Source organism: Protomyctophum parallelum (assembly GCF_964188405.1).
Source record: "Protomyctophum parallelum genome assembly, chromosome: 12".
Lineage (NCBI taxonomy): Eukaryota > Metazoa > Chordata > Actinopteri > Myctophiformes > Myctophidae > Protomyctophum > Protomyctophum parallelum.
This window is the reverse complement of record NC_139712.1, coordinates 25,020,816-25,038,446: the sequence shown is the minus strand read 5'-3', so window position 1 is coordinate 25,038,446 and position 17,631 is coordinate 25,020,816. Positions and strand designations below refer to the sequence as shown.

The 17,631-nt window shown below is 44.5% G+C and overlaps 1 protein-coding gene across 1 annotated transcript in view; it reads left to right on the top strand.

The window, feature by feature from the left end:
- LOC310867596 (sodium channel protein type 3 subunit alpha-like) overlaps window positions 1-17,631 on the top strand; it is a gene marked incomplete at both ends in the record, with an annotated part of 191,259 nt that overhangs the window by 7,355 nt on the left and 166,273 nt on the right. The window contains 2 exons of the mRNA XM_083777711.1: window positions 15,392-15,472; window positions 15,556-15,684. Coding sequence (XP_083633837.1) covers window positions 15,392-15,472; window positions 15,556-15,684 — 210 coding nt within the window. The remainder of the gene's footprint in view (window positions 1-15,391; window positions 15,473-15,555; window positions 15,685-17,631) is intronic.

The following is a 17,631-nucleotide window of genomic DNA, read 5'->3' as shown; positions in this document are numbered from 1 at the left end:
GCTGTATTATATATACTAGAGTTTTGCGGTCCTTCGGACCCGCTCATCCTAGTGCCACGCATCGCAAATGGGAAGAAGGCAATAGCGGGAAGGCAATACTGTTTATTTATTTTAGATTTTTAGTTGGAAAAGCAAACATTGCCCATGATGTTTTCATATACCCAGTTGCTTGGAAAGTGCAAATTTGGCAACTTGGCTGAGTGGCCATATTTTTTGTTTTGCTTGTTTTTATTTCCGTATTAAAGCAAGCATGGCAAGTGGCAATGTTTATAAATACCAAGTTGCTTGGATGTCGCAAATGTGGCAACCTAGCGGGAATACTGTACTGTACTGTACTGTACTGTACTGTACTGTACTGTACTGTACTGTACTGTACTGTAGTCCTCTGTACTGTGCTGTTCTCCACTGTACTGTACTGTACTGTACTGTACTGTACTGTACTGTACTGTACTGTACTGTACTGTACTGTACTGTACTGTACTGTACTGTACTGTACTGTACTGTACTGTACTGTATTGTACTGTACTGTACTGTACTGTACTGTACTGTACTAAAACATACCATACTGTACTGTACTAAAACGTACCATACTGTACTGTTAAGAACTGTACAGTACTGTATTGTGCTGTGCCTTACCATACTGTACATTACTGTGCTGTTCCCCTGTTGTACTGTACCATACTGTACTGTATCTTACCGTACTGTACTGTAGCATACTGTGCTGTACCGTACTGCTGCGCCCTGTGTGTGTGTGTGTGTGTGTGTGGGGGGGGGGGGTGATGTAATTTGCATCACAGCGAAATGTTGCGCAATAACGTGTAGTGTCTGACGAAAGAAATATTTGTACAGTAAATATGGCGATGTAGTGCCTATGGATTCGGGTGGCGTGCTGGATTGTTTGTGCATGGAGAGATGTGTGCTAACAGAGTGGTCTGGTAGGAGAAGGAGAGATGTGTGCTAACAGAGTGGTTTGGTAGAAGAAGGAGAGATGTGTGCTAACAGAGTGGTTTGGTAGGAGAAGGAGAGATGTGTGCTAACAGAGTGGTTTGGTAAAGGAGAGATGTGTGCTAACAGAGTGGTTTGGTAGGAGAAGGAGAGATGCGTGCTAACAGAGTGGTCTGGTAGGAGAAGGAGAGATGTGTGCTAACGGAGTGGTTTGGTAGGAGAAGGAGAGATGTGTGCTAACAGAGTGGTTTGGTAAAGGAGAGATGTGTGCTAACGGAGTGGTTTGGTAGGAGAAGGAGAGATGTGTGCTAACGGAGTGGTTTGGTAGGAGAAGGAGAGATGTGTGCTAACGGAGTGGTTTGGTAGGAGAAGGAGAGATGTGTGCTAACAGAGTGGTTTTGTAGGAGAAGGAGAGATGTGTGCTAACAGAGTGGTTTGGTAGGAGAAGGAGAGATGTGTGCTAATGGAGTGGTTTGGTAGGAGAAGGTAGGAGAGATGTGTGCTAATGGAGTGGTTTGGTAGGAGAAGGTAGGAGAGATGTGTGCTAACGGAGTGGTTTGGTAGGAGAAGGCCAACGGATAGGGTCACGTATCCCAGTGGTTCCCAAACTTTTTCATGTCAAGGACCCCCAAATTGACACTAATTAGCCCTATTTGAAAAGATATATGCCAGGGACCCCCCATGAGAGAAAAAAATTACGGCTCTAGCAAATATTCTCAACCAGTTTAATTTAAAGGAGCCCCAGTTTGACATGCATTAGTCTACGGACCCTTCCATTTAATGGCATTTCTATCTAACTGTGTACAAATGGAACGGTTCCATTTGTACACTCTCAGAGTTACAGACCCATAAAGGGTCCATCTGGTTCCAAACTATCATTCAGCTGGGGACCCCCTGGTACTCTCACAAGGACCCCTAGGGATCCCCGGACCCCACTTTGGGAACCACTGACGTATAGAGTTTAACTCAAAAACTAAAAAAGAGCCGTGGAAGTCATTGTAATCACCTTTACAATGCCCTAATCCGTCCGTTCATTATGAACCTGCCTAGACCCTGCTGAGGGTCAGTGGTGGAAACAAGTACTCACATCTTATACTTTACTCTGTTACAAGTCAATGTCCGGAATTAAAAATGTACTTTAAAGTACAAACGCATTATATCTAGATGTACTGAAATCACCAAAAGTAGAAAGGACTCATTGTGCAGAATGTCTCATTTCAAGTTTTCAAATGTATACAAACATTTTGAAAATAAAAGCAGATCTACAAACTCACAATCTGTTGCATCCAAACACACTGTGAGCTTATAGATCTGCTATACTTTCAAATGGCCAAAAAGTAGAAATGGTTTACTGTAGTGTAGGCCAGGGGTTCTCAACCCGTGGGTCGCGACCCCTCGGTGGGGGCGTTGCCAAGTTATATTGGGGGGTCCCCCAAAATGTCGACGTCAGGCCTAAATGGGTTACGGGGGTAGGATCATTATCTCTCCCTTGGCCTAGCTGCTGAAAGGTGGATTTTCAGGCCTATTATAAAAGATGTAAGTGATCTGCATTATTTTTTTGAGGGAGGGGGTCAGGGCATTCCAGCCATGGGTGGCCGTGTCGTACAAAGGAGAATTTGCCCATATTTGTTTTGAAAGTGGGTGGCACCCCAGATCGTTGTTCACGCTCCCTCTAGTATTGTGGCTGTGGGTGTCGCTCACATTTTTGAGGTATAGTTGGGCAGGTATGCAGGTACTGAGGGCATTGAGGGAAAGGCTGCATTGACAATTTTTGTCAACCCCATTTTCAACTGCTTAACTCTGCCTTCTACCCGGAGCCAGTTTAGACTAGCAAAATGGGATGGAAAGAGATGGGTCAAATTAGTAGTCAAATTAGTTTGTTTTGGGAGGTCTGGAGCTTAGTCTTGCACCACAAACCTGGAATAATATTCCAGGTTACATTAGGAAATACCCAACCATAGCTGTTTTTAAGTCTAATTTAAGAAACACATTTATTTAACATTGCCTATCCTAATGATGTTTAATAACAGCTAGGTCTTGCCTGCAGGGCTTTTAATCAAAGGTGGGAACATTTTGTTCTCATTCATACGCTCCTTTATCTTACAGTATTTAATTGTGTCTAATGCAATATTTGTTCATTTTTGAAGTGCATTTGTCTTTATTCTGTAAAGCACTTTAAATGTATGAAAGGTGCTATATAAATTGCCTTGCCTTGCGTTGCCTTGCCTTGCCTTGCCTATAGTCTTAGGTGACATTGTGATGCAGGAGAACCAAGAGGTGGAAGCAAAGGAGGGCTGAATTCGAGCTCCCGCTAGAGTTTTGACAGTACTTTTGTTGAAAAAAGAGGACATTCTGTCCAGGAATAATGCTCTTTGATTTACTTTTGGTTTTTGAGTTTAGTTTCTTTTGTTCGGTAATAATAATAATAATCAAAATCTACAAAGTAACTAGTAACTCAACTTTTCAAATAAATGTTGTGGCGTTAAAAGTGCAATATTTATAGACCTGAGATGTAGTGGAGTAGAAGTAAAAGTATTGGAAATTGGAAAGAGTACAAATAGGCCTATACCTCAAAAGTGTACTCAAAAGTACAGTACTTCCACTGTATGTGTGTTGCTTAAGCTGGCACAAACATCACATGAAGCCGCGCTTATCACTCAAGGTGTCTGATAGTGGTTGTCAGACTTTTCAGCAGTGTTGGTTCAGGTACATGTAGCTTAACTCTACACTGGTTTGAATTATTTATTTGATGCTTTTTTCCCCAGTAAGAATTGAGGCTATACAATACCTGCATTAACGGATTAAGCAATAGGTCTATTAAAGTTAATTGATAGGCCTAACGGCTATGATTTCCATGCCTTTATTGATGGGACAGTACTAGAGAGAGAGAGAGAGAGAGAGAGAGAGAGAGAGATGGGGAGTGACCCGCAGCAAAAGGCCGTCGGCATCGGACTCGAACCCGTGCTGCGAGACTACATTGAGCCTAGCTCTGGTCCATAGCTCTAATGCCATTGCAGTTAGAGCTATGTTACCAATGACTTCCGGGACTCGCATAAAAATGCAGACCATGCAGCCTCTCGTCTTTAGCGTAAATAAATACACCATGCTAACGGAGTTAGCATGGGCGGGTTGTGTCAACTTCCACTTCCTTAGTGCTTCCACTTCCTTAGTGGAAGCACTCTGAGCCTCCTACCTAGGGTGGCCAGACGTCCGGTTTCACGCCGGACAGTCCGGTTTTAGACCCACCTGTCCTCCTCCCACCTCAACCTCCAGCCGGACACATAATTGTCCTGTTTTTTGTGATACAATGCTTGTGTCATAACTGTCATTTATGTCGTCTGGGTATTAAAATCTCCGCAGCGCTGCTCAGCTCCGCAGGGAGCCGGCCACACTCCCTCTGTCAAGAGAGAGGAGACGTTCGTAGTGTTGCCATGTCCGCTTAATTATAAGCGACTTTGGGCTTGTTTTATAAAATAGCCTACTAAGCCTAGTCAGGCTTCTTTTGGGCTTGTTTTCATAGACATGGTTGCTTGGTTCTCTTCCAAAACCTGGCAACACTGCCAGTGGGACGGTCGGTTTGTTTGTTGTGGAATGTGTGCTCTCACAATCACTTTAGGATAGTTAATGCAGAGATAAATAAACCAAATATGCCAAAATGAAAAACTCCATTTAATGAGCAATGGAGCAAGTAACTCGACATCATAAAGAAAGGGAGCACTGTGAACATATAGGCTACTGGCATCATACTATGTCCCACACCGATGACCATAAGACTATAAAAAACCCCACAAGAAAGAGATTAAACATAAAACATATCTAAACATGAAATAAAATAAATTGATTATAAAATGAATGGCCTTTGTGGTACCCTATAATTTAAAAAGGTTAACCCTTGGCCTACAATTCACGGAAATAACTGAATTAATCTAAAAATCTAAACCTCCCGTTAACGGAAAAAACGGAATGACAATCAATATCAGTTATCGGGGGGTCAAAAGATCAAAAATTAATATTTTTTCGCTAATATTAATATTTTTGGATGTAATTTACCAAAAAACGGCCGAAATCCGCGTGATCGTGCGCTATCGTGCACGCGCGCCGTCTCTATGTGCGTCGCTGTAAAAAATTTGATATTTTGCGATCTTTTGGGGTTGATTTGAGGTTAATTTGACTTTGTTATGAAAAATATAGCATTAGCTTAGCAATCCGGACCAGCCAAGCTATTGACTAGGGTCAAAATACTACAGGATGTTGTTGATCGTTGAACCGGAAGTGACTTAGGAAGATTCGTCTATTTTGGCCAAAATCAGCGTAATGGTGCTTTCCCGCCATCTGGTGGCGAATCGAGAGAATACACTATCAATGAAAGAAAAATGAAAAAACATCTTTTCAAGCCACCAGATCTTTCTTGTATGTTAAAACGATGAATTAAAAATATGCCAATTTGTTACCCAAACAAAAAAATTGGGACTGGCAGTCCAAGGGTTAATTTAATTAGCAAATATATGTTCTCTGTGGACATGATGCTGGAGATGATGGTGGTGAAAATCAGGTGCAATAGTAGTAGTAATAATAATAATAATAATAATAATATCTGGGAGGGGGGGGAGCGAATCTGGGAGGGGGGGGGGGGGGGGTCGGGGGAGCGGGTCCCGCAAAAGTGTCCTCCTTTCTGAGGTCTTGCAGGTGGCCACCCTACTCCTACCACACGTATAAAAGGTACTTTTTGGCCAAAAAGGGATTATTATTCCACTGGGAGAAAAAATACTTTTAGTTACTCCATCTACCGATATTGCCCAGAGAAAACCCTCAGAGAATATTTTTCCTCCGGTGAAAAGAAATCCCTTTCTGGCCAAAAGGTTCCTTTTATACGTGTGGTGGGGGGCTCAGAGAGCTTCCACTAAGGAGAGTAGGCTTTCTAATGACACAACCCGCCTTTGTATTGGTGAGAAGCAAAAACGTGTATTTTTATTTATGCTAAAGACGTGAGGCTGGTACTGCATTCATGCGAGCCTATAGGTGGCCGGACTGATATGGCCAGCCGTCCGTGCCACTCCCCAATACGTGGTTTAGACTTCACGGGACGATGACGATGATGATGATGATCATAATTGAACCCATCCACAAATATTATAATTATCAGCACCTATTGATAATCTTCTCTTCTCTTCTCTTCTCTTCTCTTCTCTTCTCTTCTCTTCTCTTCTCTTCTCTTCTCTTCTCTTCTCTTCTCTTCTCTCCTCTTCGTCCTTTCCTTTCCTTTCCTTTCCTTTCCTTTCCTTTCCTTTCTATATATAGAGTGTGTGTTGAGGGCTGGTACTGTTAGAACTGAGGGATAAGGAGGTGAACAGGTCGGTAATGGAGGTGTGTGTGTGTGTGTGTGTGTGTGTGTGTGTGTGTGTGTGTGGGGGGGGGGGGGGGGGGGGGGGGGGCTGGTGCCCAACCACACTGGCGCCACGATGACAAGTTGCGGTGTGAAGTGGACACACACACACACACACACACACACACAAACATGCTCACACGCGCGCGCGCATTGTGCTTACTCAGATCTCAAAACACTCATCTGTCACCAGAGAACTCCGCTCTTTGTGTGTGTGTGCGTGCGCCGTGCGCGCGAGCAGTGTATGTGAGTGCAGTCTGTAATTCTCTGACATCCTGTTTCATGCCAGATTGACTCCATATCCCACAATGCAATCATCGGTTAGTGTTGGAGGGGTCAGGGGTCATCCTATGAAGGCTATGACAGCAGCTCCCCGGGCACCATGCAGAGTCCATTCGGTTCCATTTGCAGCACTGTGCGCTTGGAAATACTTCAGAGTTTTCTAGGGATGCCAGTTTCTCATCCGTATAGCCCCTATATAACATGTAACAGTACTGTAGCTACGTGTGAGTATTTTAACCTAGTTGAAGTGAACTAGGCTTCTTACCACCTGAGCCTACCGGACAAGCTTTCCCTGGAGAAATGCAACAACATCAGCGTTTCCCGGCTCGTTCTGGACACGCCGTGATTTATGTGTTGTTCTCGCGCTTCTCTTTCGGTAGACGGCGAAATCCTCCCGACTCCCCAATTTTTTTCCCCTTTTTTAATAACGTCTTTCCTCTCATTAAAGGTGGCCCAGCTCTTTTGTTTTATATTCTGGGGCTCCGTTTGCAGAAGCTTTACATAACTCACTGTTAAAAGTATACTTTTAACACTTTCTGTTACAAATATACTTTTAACACAGTTGGTTTTCAACCCTTTTCATATCAAGGGCAATTTTTGTTCCGGCATTTCAGCCACGGACCACCGTTTTGATGAGAGTTAGCCTCTCAGACCCAAAACTTATAATATCTTGTTGTTGGATAATATTTGTCCACAATTCCATGCTGATTAATGTGGTGCGAGAGATAACAAACAAATATTGATCAAAATAACAATTATTCAACGTTCTCTAAATTAAGCACAGCGTTAGTTTAGGGTTCACGTGAACATAAGTATAGTTTTGCCCACTCAATTCATAATTAAAACCGTGACATGCTTGATCGCAGATAACGCGGCACAACGGAGGTCAACCTTTGTCTGCTCTAAAACAAGCTATAGCTTTACGTTTATGGGATGCATGTACACATGCCCTTTTGCACTGTGAAATTACATAATTAATTTTAATTGGCTACACTGCATTTGGCTGGTTGGAAGTGACGTGCGCCCAGCTTGCTGCCAGTCTGTTTACATCATGCATCCACTTTAGCGCCTGTGCTACCCATGCGCTGGAATAGCTTTAACAAGGCATGGGCACGGGATTTGTCAACAGCTCGATTCGCTTATTTTCAGACAACTGGCAAGATAGGCCTACACATGAGTAGGTTAATTTAAAAGTTTATAGTTCCTTGCAGTGGACTGTTCAATTTAAGTAATTAGTTCTCAAAGTGGTGTCCGGGGACCCCCTAGGTGTTAAATGATGGAGAGTTAGTACACTCTCAGAGCTATGGTGGCCCGTGGTCTAATCATGTGTCGGATACATTAATTTTCTTAGACACTTTTTTGACATTCTTTTAAATATTGACTTTGACTTTTTAAATATGGGGGTCCCTGGTATGAAATAATTTCAGATGGGGGGGTCTGTGGCCTAAACGTAGGGGTCCTTGACATGAAAAAGTTTGAGAAGCACTGATGAAAGTAATACTTTCAGTGTAGCCTCAGAAACCTCCAGAGTATAACACATGAAGCAAACTTTTTGGAACATTTGTGTTTTGAAGCACGTTGGGTTCCCAGTCACTCTATCAAAGTCAGTGTGGAAGGAGCTGCTGCCCAGCGCACAGCCGATGACCACCCATCACATCTGTCATGAGTCCACGTCGGCTCAGTGTGAGAGGAGAAAATAACACCCGTGGAAAGTATAGACCGGTCTGAATGTTGTGATTTTTGATGACATTACCATTCGTTTATGATTCGTTTACCACATTATTTGCACTTTATTTGGTACATCCAACATTGTAACATTACACGCCTAATTTAATTGTAGGCTTTTTTTTAACTTTGTCACCAGTTTTTACTTTGAGCCAGTATGCTACAACAATGCGTCCTCCCGGTGGGGGCTCCTCACTGGCAGGTGAGCCAGTAGGATACAACAGTACGTCCTCCCGGTGGGGGCTCCTCACTGGCAGGTGAGCCAGTAGGATACAACAGTACGTCCTCCCTGTGGGGGCTCCTCACTGACAGGTGAGCCATGTAAGGTATAACATGTCCTCCCTGTGGGGGCTCCTCACTGGCAGGTGAGCCATGTAAGGTATAACATGTCCTCCCTGTGGGGGCTCCTCACTGGCAGGTGAGCCATGTAAGGTATAACATGTCCTCCCTGTGGGGGCTCCTCACTGGCAGGTGAGCCATGTAAGGTATAACATGTCCTCCCGGTGGGGGCTCCTCACTGGCAGGTGAGCCATGCAAGGTATAACATGTCCTCCCTGTGGGGGCTCCTCACTGGCAGGTGAGCCATGTAAGGTACAACAGCACATCCTCCCGGTGGGGGCTCCTCACTGGCAGGTGAGCCATGTAAGGTACAACATGTCCTCCCTGTGGGGGCTCCTCACTGACAGGTGAGCCATGTAAGGTACAACATGTCCTCCCTGTGGGGGCTCCTCACTGACAGGTGAGCCATGTAAGGTACAACATGTCCTCCCTGTGGGGGCTCCTCACTGACAGGTGAGCCATGTAAGGTACAACATGTCCTCCCTGTGGGGGCTCCTCACTGGCAGGTGAGCCATGTAAGGTATAACATGTCCTCCCGGTGGGGGCTCCTCACTGGCAGGTGAGCCATTTAAGGTACAACATGTCCTCCCTGTGGGGGCTCCTCACTGGCAGGTGAGCCATGTAAGGTATAACATGTCCTCCCTGTGGGGGCTCCTCACTGGCAGGTGAGCCATGTAACGTACAACAGCACATCCTCCCGGTGGGAGCTCCTCACTGGCAGGTGAGCCATGTAAGGTACAACATGTCCTCCCTGTGGGGGCTCCCCACTGCCATCGTTTTGTGTCGTGTCCTGGCAGTGTTGTGGTGGCATGATTTATTGGACAGATTTGTACATACCTGAAATCCAGTCTCTGCATTGAGCCATCCTGGCTATTAGGAATGCACAGTGGTGTAAAAGAACTATGGTGTTTCTACTGTATTTGAGCATTTCCAATTTCCAATATACTTCTACTCCACTACATCTCAGATCCAAATAGTGTACTTTCACTGCAGTATACAATTATTTTAAAACGTAACAAATTACTCTGACGCTCACGTGAGACCTAATTAAGTGAATTATTGTCATGGCGGCGACGATAAAGCTATACTCACGTCCTCTGGGCTTGTTTTTGCGGACCTGGCCACTTGTTTCTCTCACAAAATCGGGCAACTGATCCTTACTTATTAGGAGCAGTGTGTGTGCGTGCGTGCGTGTGTGCGTGCATGCGTGCGTGTATGTGTGTGTGACTATTTTTAACGGCGCCCAGGGAGCACTTAGGCCTCAGTCTCTCTCCCGCTGACACTTGCCTGGCGGAGTGGAACTCGCGACCCTCCCCTCCCCCCCTCCGACGGCCTCTCTCTCCTTTCTCTCTATAGCTCCTGAGCTGCGGACGCCCATTAAAACTTGAACCTGTCAGCAGCCCGGCCTGCGCAGGGCAGTGAGAAGTACTTCCATGTACCACAATGGACGACTACTCTGTTAAAATATACTGTATATGGTTTTTTTACTTGAGTATTGGCGTCAAAACATGCTTTAAAGGTATCAAAGGGTATAAAAATAAATAAATACAATGAACGGTGCAGCAAAAAGCACAATCATTGCAGTGGAGTCCATGTACAACGTATGCCTCTGAGATCTGCGGAGTGGAAACAATAAGGACTCAGAAAAAGAGGAGCCGTGGTCTGGACCAAAATATCGACGTGTCGCCCATGGGCACGGGACGAAGCAGTGGTTCCAATTGCCACCAGTCTCCGTCTGAAACCTTCTGAAATGAATGGACCCTTAATTGGGGAACCGCGAGGTCTCGACTATGCCGGCTTATTTAATTATCATTTATATTAAACTCCTTAACCTTCCGTTTTTAAAATGAGACGTAATTAAGCGTTGTATTACGCTCCAAAGTCCACAGTACTGCCCGTTCTCGCGTGTTGAACGAGCTTGGACCACAACAGCCGATTTGAAACGCATGGCCGACCCCAAAGTTCACTGCACAATTTAACGCCATGGCGGTTTTAGCAAAGGTGATCAAGGCAAAAGTAAACGGGTCAACTGGGACATGCGAGTTGGAACGGCATCTGTTGTGGAGCATGTTTTTTTTGGCCATTATGTACATTATGCACTCTGTGTCTGCAACACGTTTCGGATAGGTCCAGTTTACCCACAAGTCCTTTCAGCATGTCCAACTTTTTGCTCCAACTCAAGTACAATATATACTTGCAGAATATAAACATACTTTATTTTGTGTTGGCACCAGAATACAATACGCCAGGGTTCAGGGAGGGAGGGAGGGAGGGAGGGGAGGGGAGGGGAGGGGAGGGGAGGGGGGGGGGAGAGAGAGAGAGAGAGAGAGAGGAGAGAGAGAGAGAGAGAGAGGAGAGAGAGGAGAGAGAGGAGAGAGAGGAGAGAGAGGAGAGAGAGAGAGAGAGAGAGAGAGAGAGAGAGAGAGAGAGAGAGAGAGAGACCGCATTAATCCAGGGGACACAGCTCTCATTACGTGCACTATTAACTATAACCTTATTGTCACGCACGCACGCAGACACAGCTTGGTGTGTGTGTGTGTAGGCAGACTGTATGTCAAATGACTGTAATTATGATTCATTTATAGATGACTGACAGCCTCCCACCTGTGTTGTTTGTACCAAGCACACGGTGTTTGTGTGTGTGTGTGTGTGTGTGTGTGTAATGTACATGCGTTGTCTGTGGGCTGAATGCGGACAGGCAGGTCATGACGAATTGGGTTGCAACTATTACCGGTAACTATATTAGCAGTTACTTTGCAATCAATCAAGTACACTTTTTTTCTGTTGATACTTATACAGTATATACAGTATACATAAACTAGAGCAGTACTAATGCATGCCCCACCCCACCCATATATTATGTCTGTGTCCCTTTTATGCCCATATGGAGTTCTTTGTCAGGCATGTCCAAATATGGAGTCTATACAGATGTCAGAGTGACGTCAGAACAGAACCCCCTGTAGCGGGGTGGAACGCGTATATCGAATTTGAAGTCGGTGAGGTGAACGGTTCTCGAGTTATGTGGATTACAACAGTACACACACATAGACAGACAGAGACTTGGTGAATTTGAATGGACTCATTCATATAATCAACTAGTGGTTCAGGCGCCCTCTACAGTTCGGGCGATATGCGGCCCTCGCGCGTATACGTCGCGGATCGGACCGACGTGCCCATATTCGGGCATACCAGGGCCCCCGCAGGACATGTTGTGTCCATTTTAATAATGATAGACCCATTGAAAACACACGTCCCTGCTTCTGGTGACTGATATTGTCGTGTCCTTCTAATGAATGTTAGACTCGTTGAAAACACATGTCCCTGCTTCTGGTGACTGATATTGTCCTTCTAATGAATGTTGGAGTCATTTAAAACACATGTCCCTGCTTCTGGTTACTGATATTGTCCTTCTAATGAATGTTAGAGTCATTTAAAACACTTGTCCCTGCTTCTGGTGACTGATATTGTCCTTTTAATGAATGTTAGACTCGTTGAAAACACATGTCCCTGCTTCTGGTGACTGATGTTGTCCTTATGAATGTTAGACTCGTTGAAAACACATGTCCCTGCTTCTGGTGACTGATATTGTTATTCTAATGAATGTTAGACTCGTTGAAAACACACACATCCCTGCTGTCCCTGTGTTAGTCACTTCTAAAACGGCCTAGACAATTGGGAACAGATTCAGGGGGTTTTCCATTGCCTGATGGAATAATGTGTTCTACACCCTACCGGGGGAAACTGCTCCCTGTCAGGTGAAAAGAAGCGGCTTAATAAGGACTCCTCATGCATTGAAGGAAGCATGAGCACCGTTCGGGGCTCTTCCCAGGTTGGCAGAGGGAGTATAGCGCCCAGGATTACAGTTTAGGCAATTGTGACTGGGGGAAAAAAATGGGTTATAAAGTTACAAAAAGTAAAAAAAAATATCTGGCATTTATACTTGCAGCAATGTCACACTAGCTGCACACTAGCTGTCAAAATAGCTGCTCACGACACCTTGTGCCGTGATTGGCAATTTATTTTGCCTATCAGGTATTTTCGACGGTAAACATTTTCATTGTCCTTGCAAGTATTACAACACATGTGTGTGCGTGCGTGCGTGCAATAAAGGTGTGTAGGCTCCACACAATCTAAAAATGGAACAGATAAAATGTCAGGCACATATTTGTGTTTAAAAAGAGCAGGTGCACCAAGCAGCTGCAAGTAGCTACAAGTGTACACTGCAATACAAGTATACACTGTAGACAAACTACATGCAACACGGATAGATGCACACGTTATACTGCATGTGCTGTACAACATGCAGAACACTTGTAACACTACAAATACTACCATGTCAGCATGTCAGTCGGTATGATACAACAGTACGTCCTCCCGGTGGGGGCTCCTCACTGGCAGGTGAGCCAGTAGGATACGACAGTACGTCCTCCCGGTGGGGGCTCCTCACTGGCAGGTGAGCCAGTAGGATACGACAGTACGTCCTCCCGGTGGAGGCTCCTCACTGGCAGGTGAGCCAGTACTATAGGGTACAACACTATGGCCTCCCGGTGAGAAAGGGACCTAGTCAAAAATGTACCAATTTGGCTGGGGCCTACTTTTCTAAACGGGGCTTGTCATGATCGTTTCCCCTGGGAACAGTTCCAAGCTTATATTTGCACAATAAGAACTGTGTGGATTTGTGGAGATGCTCACTAAAACTCACTATGGTATGGGCGTTTTGTAAACTTGTGACTAAGAAAAGATTCATAGGGAGACTGGAGAAAACCCTATTATTTACACTTCTATTAGTATGGTGCCACCAATGTAGGTAAAGGAGGCCGATAAAGTGACTGCTATGACCCCATTTCTAGTAATCATGAATTGGGCACAGGGTCTAAGCTCGGATGTGTTTAAGACCTGGCACTCTCGAGGCGTAGACTGCTGGGTGATTTATTTAGAGATGGTGTTTCGATGGCGTCTCAGCAGCTGCAGACACAATTTAATCTCCCAAAGGAGGCTCTTTTTTTCTTGCAAATACGTCACTTTGTTAATTCATTATGTTTGCCATGGCCACTTGGTCCCCGTTATAGTATAAAAGTGGAGGAATTTATTTGTAAATGCGGAGATGTGTCTCACTTGATTTCATCTTTTTGACTCTCCGTTGTATTCTTTTGACTCCCTGGAGGTATACCCTCTTTCCGCAAGAGGGTATACCTCTGTTAATAACAAATATGTCGATTGTACTGCATTGGCCTCATTTTCCAAGAACCCTTTGCACGCCAGAGCGACGTACCTTTTTTTTGGTGTGTGTATGTGTGTGTGTGTGTGTGCGTGTGCGTGTGCGTGTGTGCGTGCGTGCGTGCGAGCTGAAGAGTCATATTTACAGAAAGACAACACAAAAAAAGTGAAGCGTAATCTTGTTTAGGTGAAAAATGAGTTAAAGTTTTAGACTTCTAGAATCTTCAAAGTAAAACTCATCATATTTTCTCTTTGTTATGTAACTGTGAGGTTTTTCTTATGTGGGGACTCTCATAATAATAGGGCCACGACAATAGCCTGCCCACCACCCACACAGTAAAATCCTCAGTCTTAATCAATCCCTTCATAACTCTCTGAGTGTTCCAAGTGTCACCAAATGGTGCAGTCAGACAGAGTTCAATTAATACTCTGGAATTCACAGTGAGATATCTGTCTGTCTCTCTCTCTCTCCTGCACTCACGCACACACGCACGCGCGCACACACACACACACACTCACACAAAAGGGAGATTTCTTCCTCAAAGCTCCGTCTATTCACCTGCAAAGGATTGTGGGACAGGTGGGGGTGTGGGGAGGGAGGGAGGGAGGGTGCGGAAAGGACAATAGACCCCCTGTCACCTTTTAATGTGACAATTCATTCCTTTTTTTTTTTGTCCTATAAAACAACAGAGGGACGCTGTGAATGTCTTGAGTTTCACACACATTTGGCGTTTCTATTGGAATTGATGCTCAGATTGAGAGATCATACAGAACATCCATGTTTTACGAGCTCAATAAAAATAAATCGCGACCTCGCGGGATCAGCGGTTGTGGTCACAACGAATGCGTCTAACGTGCAACCCTGAAATGATTCCCTGCTACCGGAAGCACACACAACCCCTGAAATGATTCCCTGCTACCGGAAGCACACAAAACCCCTGAAATCATTCCCTGCTACCGGAAGCACACAAAACCCCTGAAATGATTCCCTGCTTCCAGAAGCACACAAAATGTGCCTGGTGTCACTTCAAAATAGAGCCATGCGGCTTGAAAACCGTGGCGCTCTGAGCCAACAGCACCATCTAGTGGTCAGCGGGTAAAGTGTTAAAAATCGCTGGCAGGGAGTGGATTTTTGCACCGGCAGTAAATTAGTCAAAGAGTAATGCATACCGTTTCTCTCAACTCTGTTTGAATTGGGAACTGGGAACTGGGAATTCTGGGAATTGTAGTTTTATAGTTGCAACGCTGATGAAGGCTTCAAGCCGAAACGCGTTTGTTGTCGTGCTGTTTGTGTGCAGCATACCTAACGTATGAAACAATACAAAAGTTCCTTTAAGGACAATTCCGTGAGTGCTGGTATTCTTTGATTTTAAATTGTAGTCATAGACAGAACAGAGGTGTGTTCAAATAGGACTACAAACATGTCTGCTATACAGAATTAGATTATAAAAGGCTACGGCGTGTATTCCTTTCCTTAACGAGGTGTTTTACGATCTTCAGCCTCATCATCATGTGCACCATTCTCACTAACTGCTGCTTCATGGCCATGTCTGAACCCGCCTACTGGGCCAAGTACCTCGAGTAAGTACCTGTCTGTCTGTCTGTCTGTCTGTCTGTCTGTCTGTCTGTCTGTCTGTCTGTCTCACTCTCTCACTCTCTCTCAGGTATACGTTCACAGGTATCTACACATTCGAGTCGTTGATAAAGATCCTGGCCAGGGGCTTCTGCATCGATCCCTTCACCTTCCTGAGAGACCCCTGGAACTGGCTGGACTTCAGTGTCATCGTCATGGCGTGAGTAACATATACGCACTCACACACACACATACACACACACACACACACACACACACACACACACACACACACACACACACACACACACACACACACACACACACACACGTGCACACAAATGCGCTCGCCGCACGCACGCTCGTACACTGGATGATGTGTGTCCTTGAACTGGAGGGGTCTTCTTGTGGTCACATGGACATTTGGCGGGACAGGACACATAAGTCACCTCTCCTCACAAGCGTGCTGCGAGCGCGCACACACACACACACACACACACACACACACACACACACACACACACACACACACACACAGAGAGAGAGAGATACAGCTTATTAAATATCTGCTATTAGCCGCCCGTCAGCTGCTCGCTGTTAGTTGCCAGTCTTTTAGCTTTTATTTGCCAACTGTTGATCTGCAAGCATGTCGCGCGGTTGTTGTTGTATGTTAGTGTAGCAGCATGCAGGAAGAAGGAGACGTACGTTGTGGGCGTGCATGTCCCAGGTGATTTTAATTTCATTAATGGGCGTGCATGTGCCAGGTGATTTTAATTTAATTAATGGGCGTGCATGTGCCAGGTGATTTTACGTGCATGTGCCAGGTGATTTTAATTGAATTAATGGTCGTGCATGTGCCAGGTAATTTTACGTGCATGTGCCAGGTGATTTTAATTTAATTAATGGTCGTGCATGTGCCAGGTCATTTTTGGCACACTCATATGACAGAGAAGAGAGCAAGCGTTAGTCCGCATTCAAGTTCAGAAAGTGAAAGGTTAGACAAGCTTGCTCCATGGGGGGAGGGCAGAAGACAGTCAGGGAGCAATCTAGCTTGTCTCGTCACAACCACATGACAATGTCAATAGTTTTCATTTAGTTTCAATCACATTTTAGTTAGTCTAGTTTTAGTCGACTAAATATCATAAGATTTTAGTCGACTAAATCTACAGTTGATTTAGTCGACTAAAATCTTGGCGGGCCTTGATGCCGTCGTAATGACTGATTTTACACTTGCTGAAAATCGCTGATCTACAAGCTCACAACGCGTCGTGCTGTGTGACGCGCTGTGAGCTTGTAGACCTTTAGCTAAGCCCCGCCCTCTCCCACAATAGACACTCCCACTTGGGACACTTTCCAGCCGGGCTCATTCATTCCAATGTAAATATCATGGATTTTACACATTAAATACTGGTTAATTTATTTTCTTTTTTACCAGACCTTCAAAATCTCTTCCAAATCCGTCAGCAAGCCCTGCCATATGAACTGGAAGAATATGAGCGTGACATTTTTTTTTTTTTTAAGAATGTTTTATCATAATGAAGACTATATGATAAACAGTTTGGGGAGGGGCTTAGCTATAGGTCAATTGCGAGCTGCTCTGCCCCCCCTCTCCCCGCGGAACAGAGAGAGCGGTTTCGTTTCAATAAGTGTCGTGTACCGCGCCCATAAATGCATTGCGAGCCGTGCGACACACAGGAGACATACCGAGGAGACAGCTGTCTTTTATGTGTAGGGCGCCTTATGTAAGTTTGACCATGTGTTTACATAACAAAATAACTACACATTAATGTGTAGTTATTTTGTTATGTAAACACATGGTCAAACTTACATGCTATTCCTTTAAATAATCAGTTGTAATATGATCTTTAATGGCACCAGCTATCTAACATCTTTGGTTGTCAAACTCCCAAACTAGTGAATTTTATTTTTGCAGATCTACAAACTCACAATGCGTCGATAATTGCTGCGAGCTTGTAGATGTATACATATTTTGCAGTACTTACTCCAAAGAATATTTTGAATATTTTGCATTTATTTGTTCATGAAATGACTAGAAAAAACAAAAAAAAAACATTGAGTTTGTTTTTTAATTCATGAGGAGTTTTTGCTTTTTGGGGAATATTTTCTTTGAAAATGTTTTGAACTAATAATAATAATAATAATAATG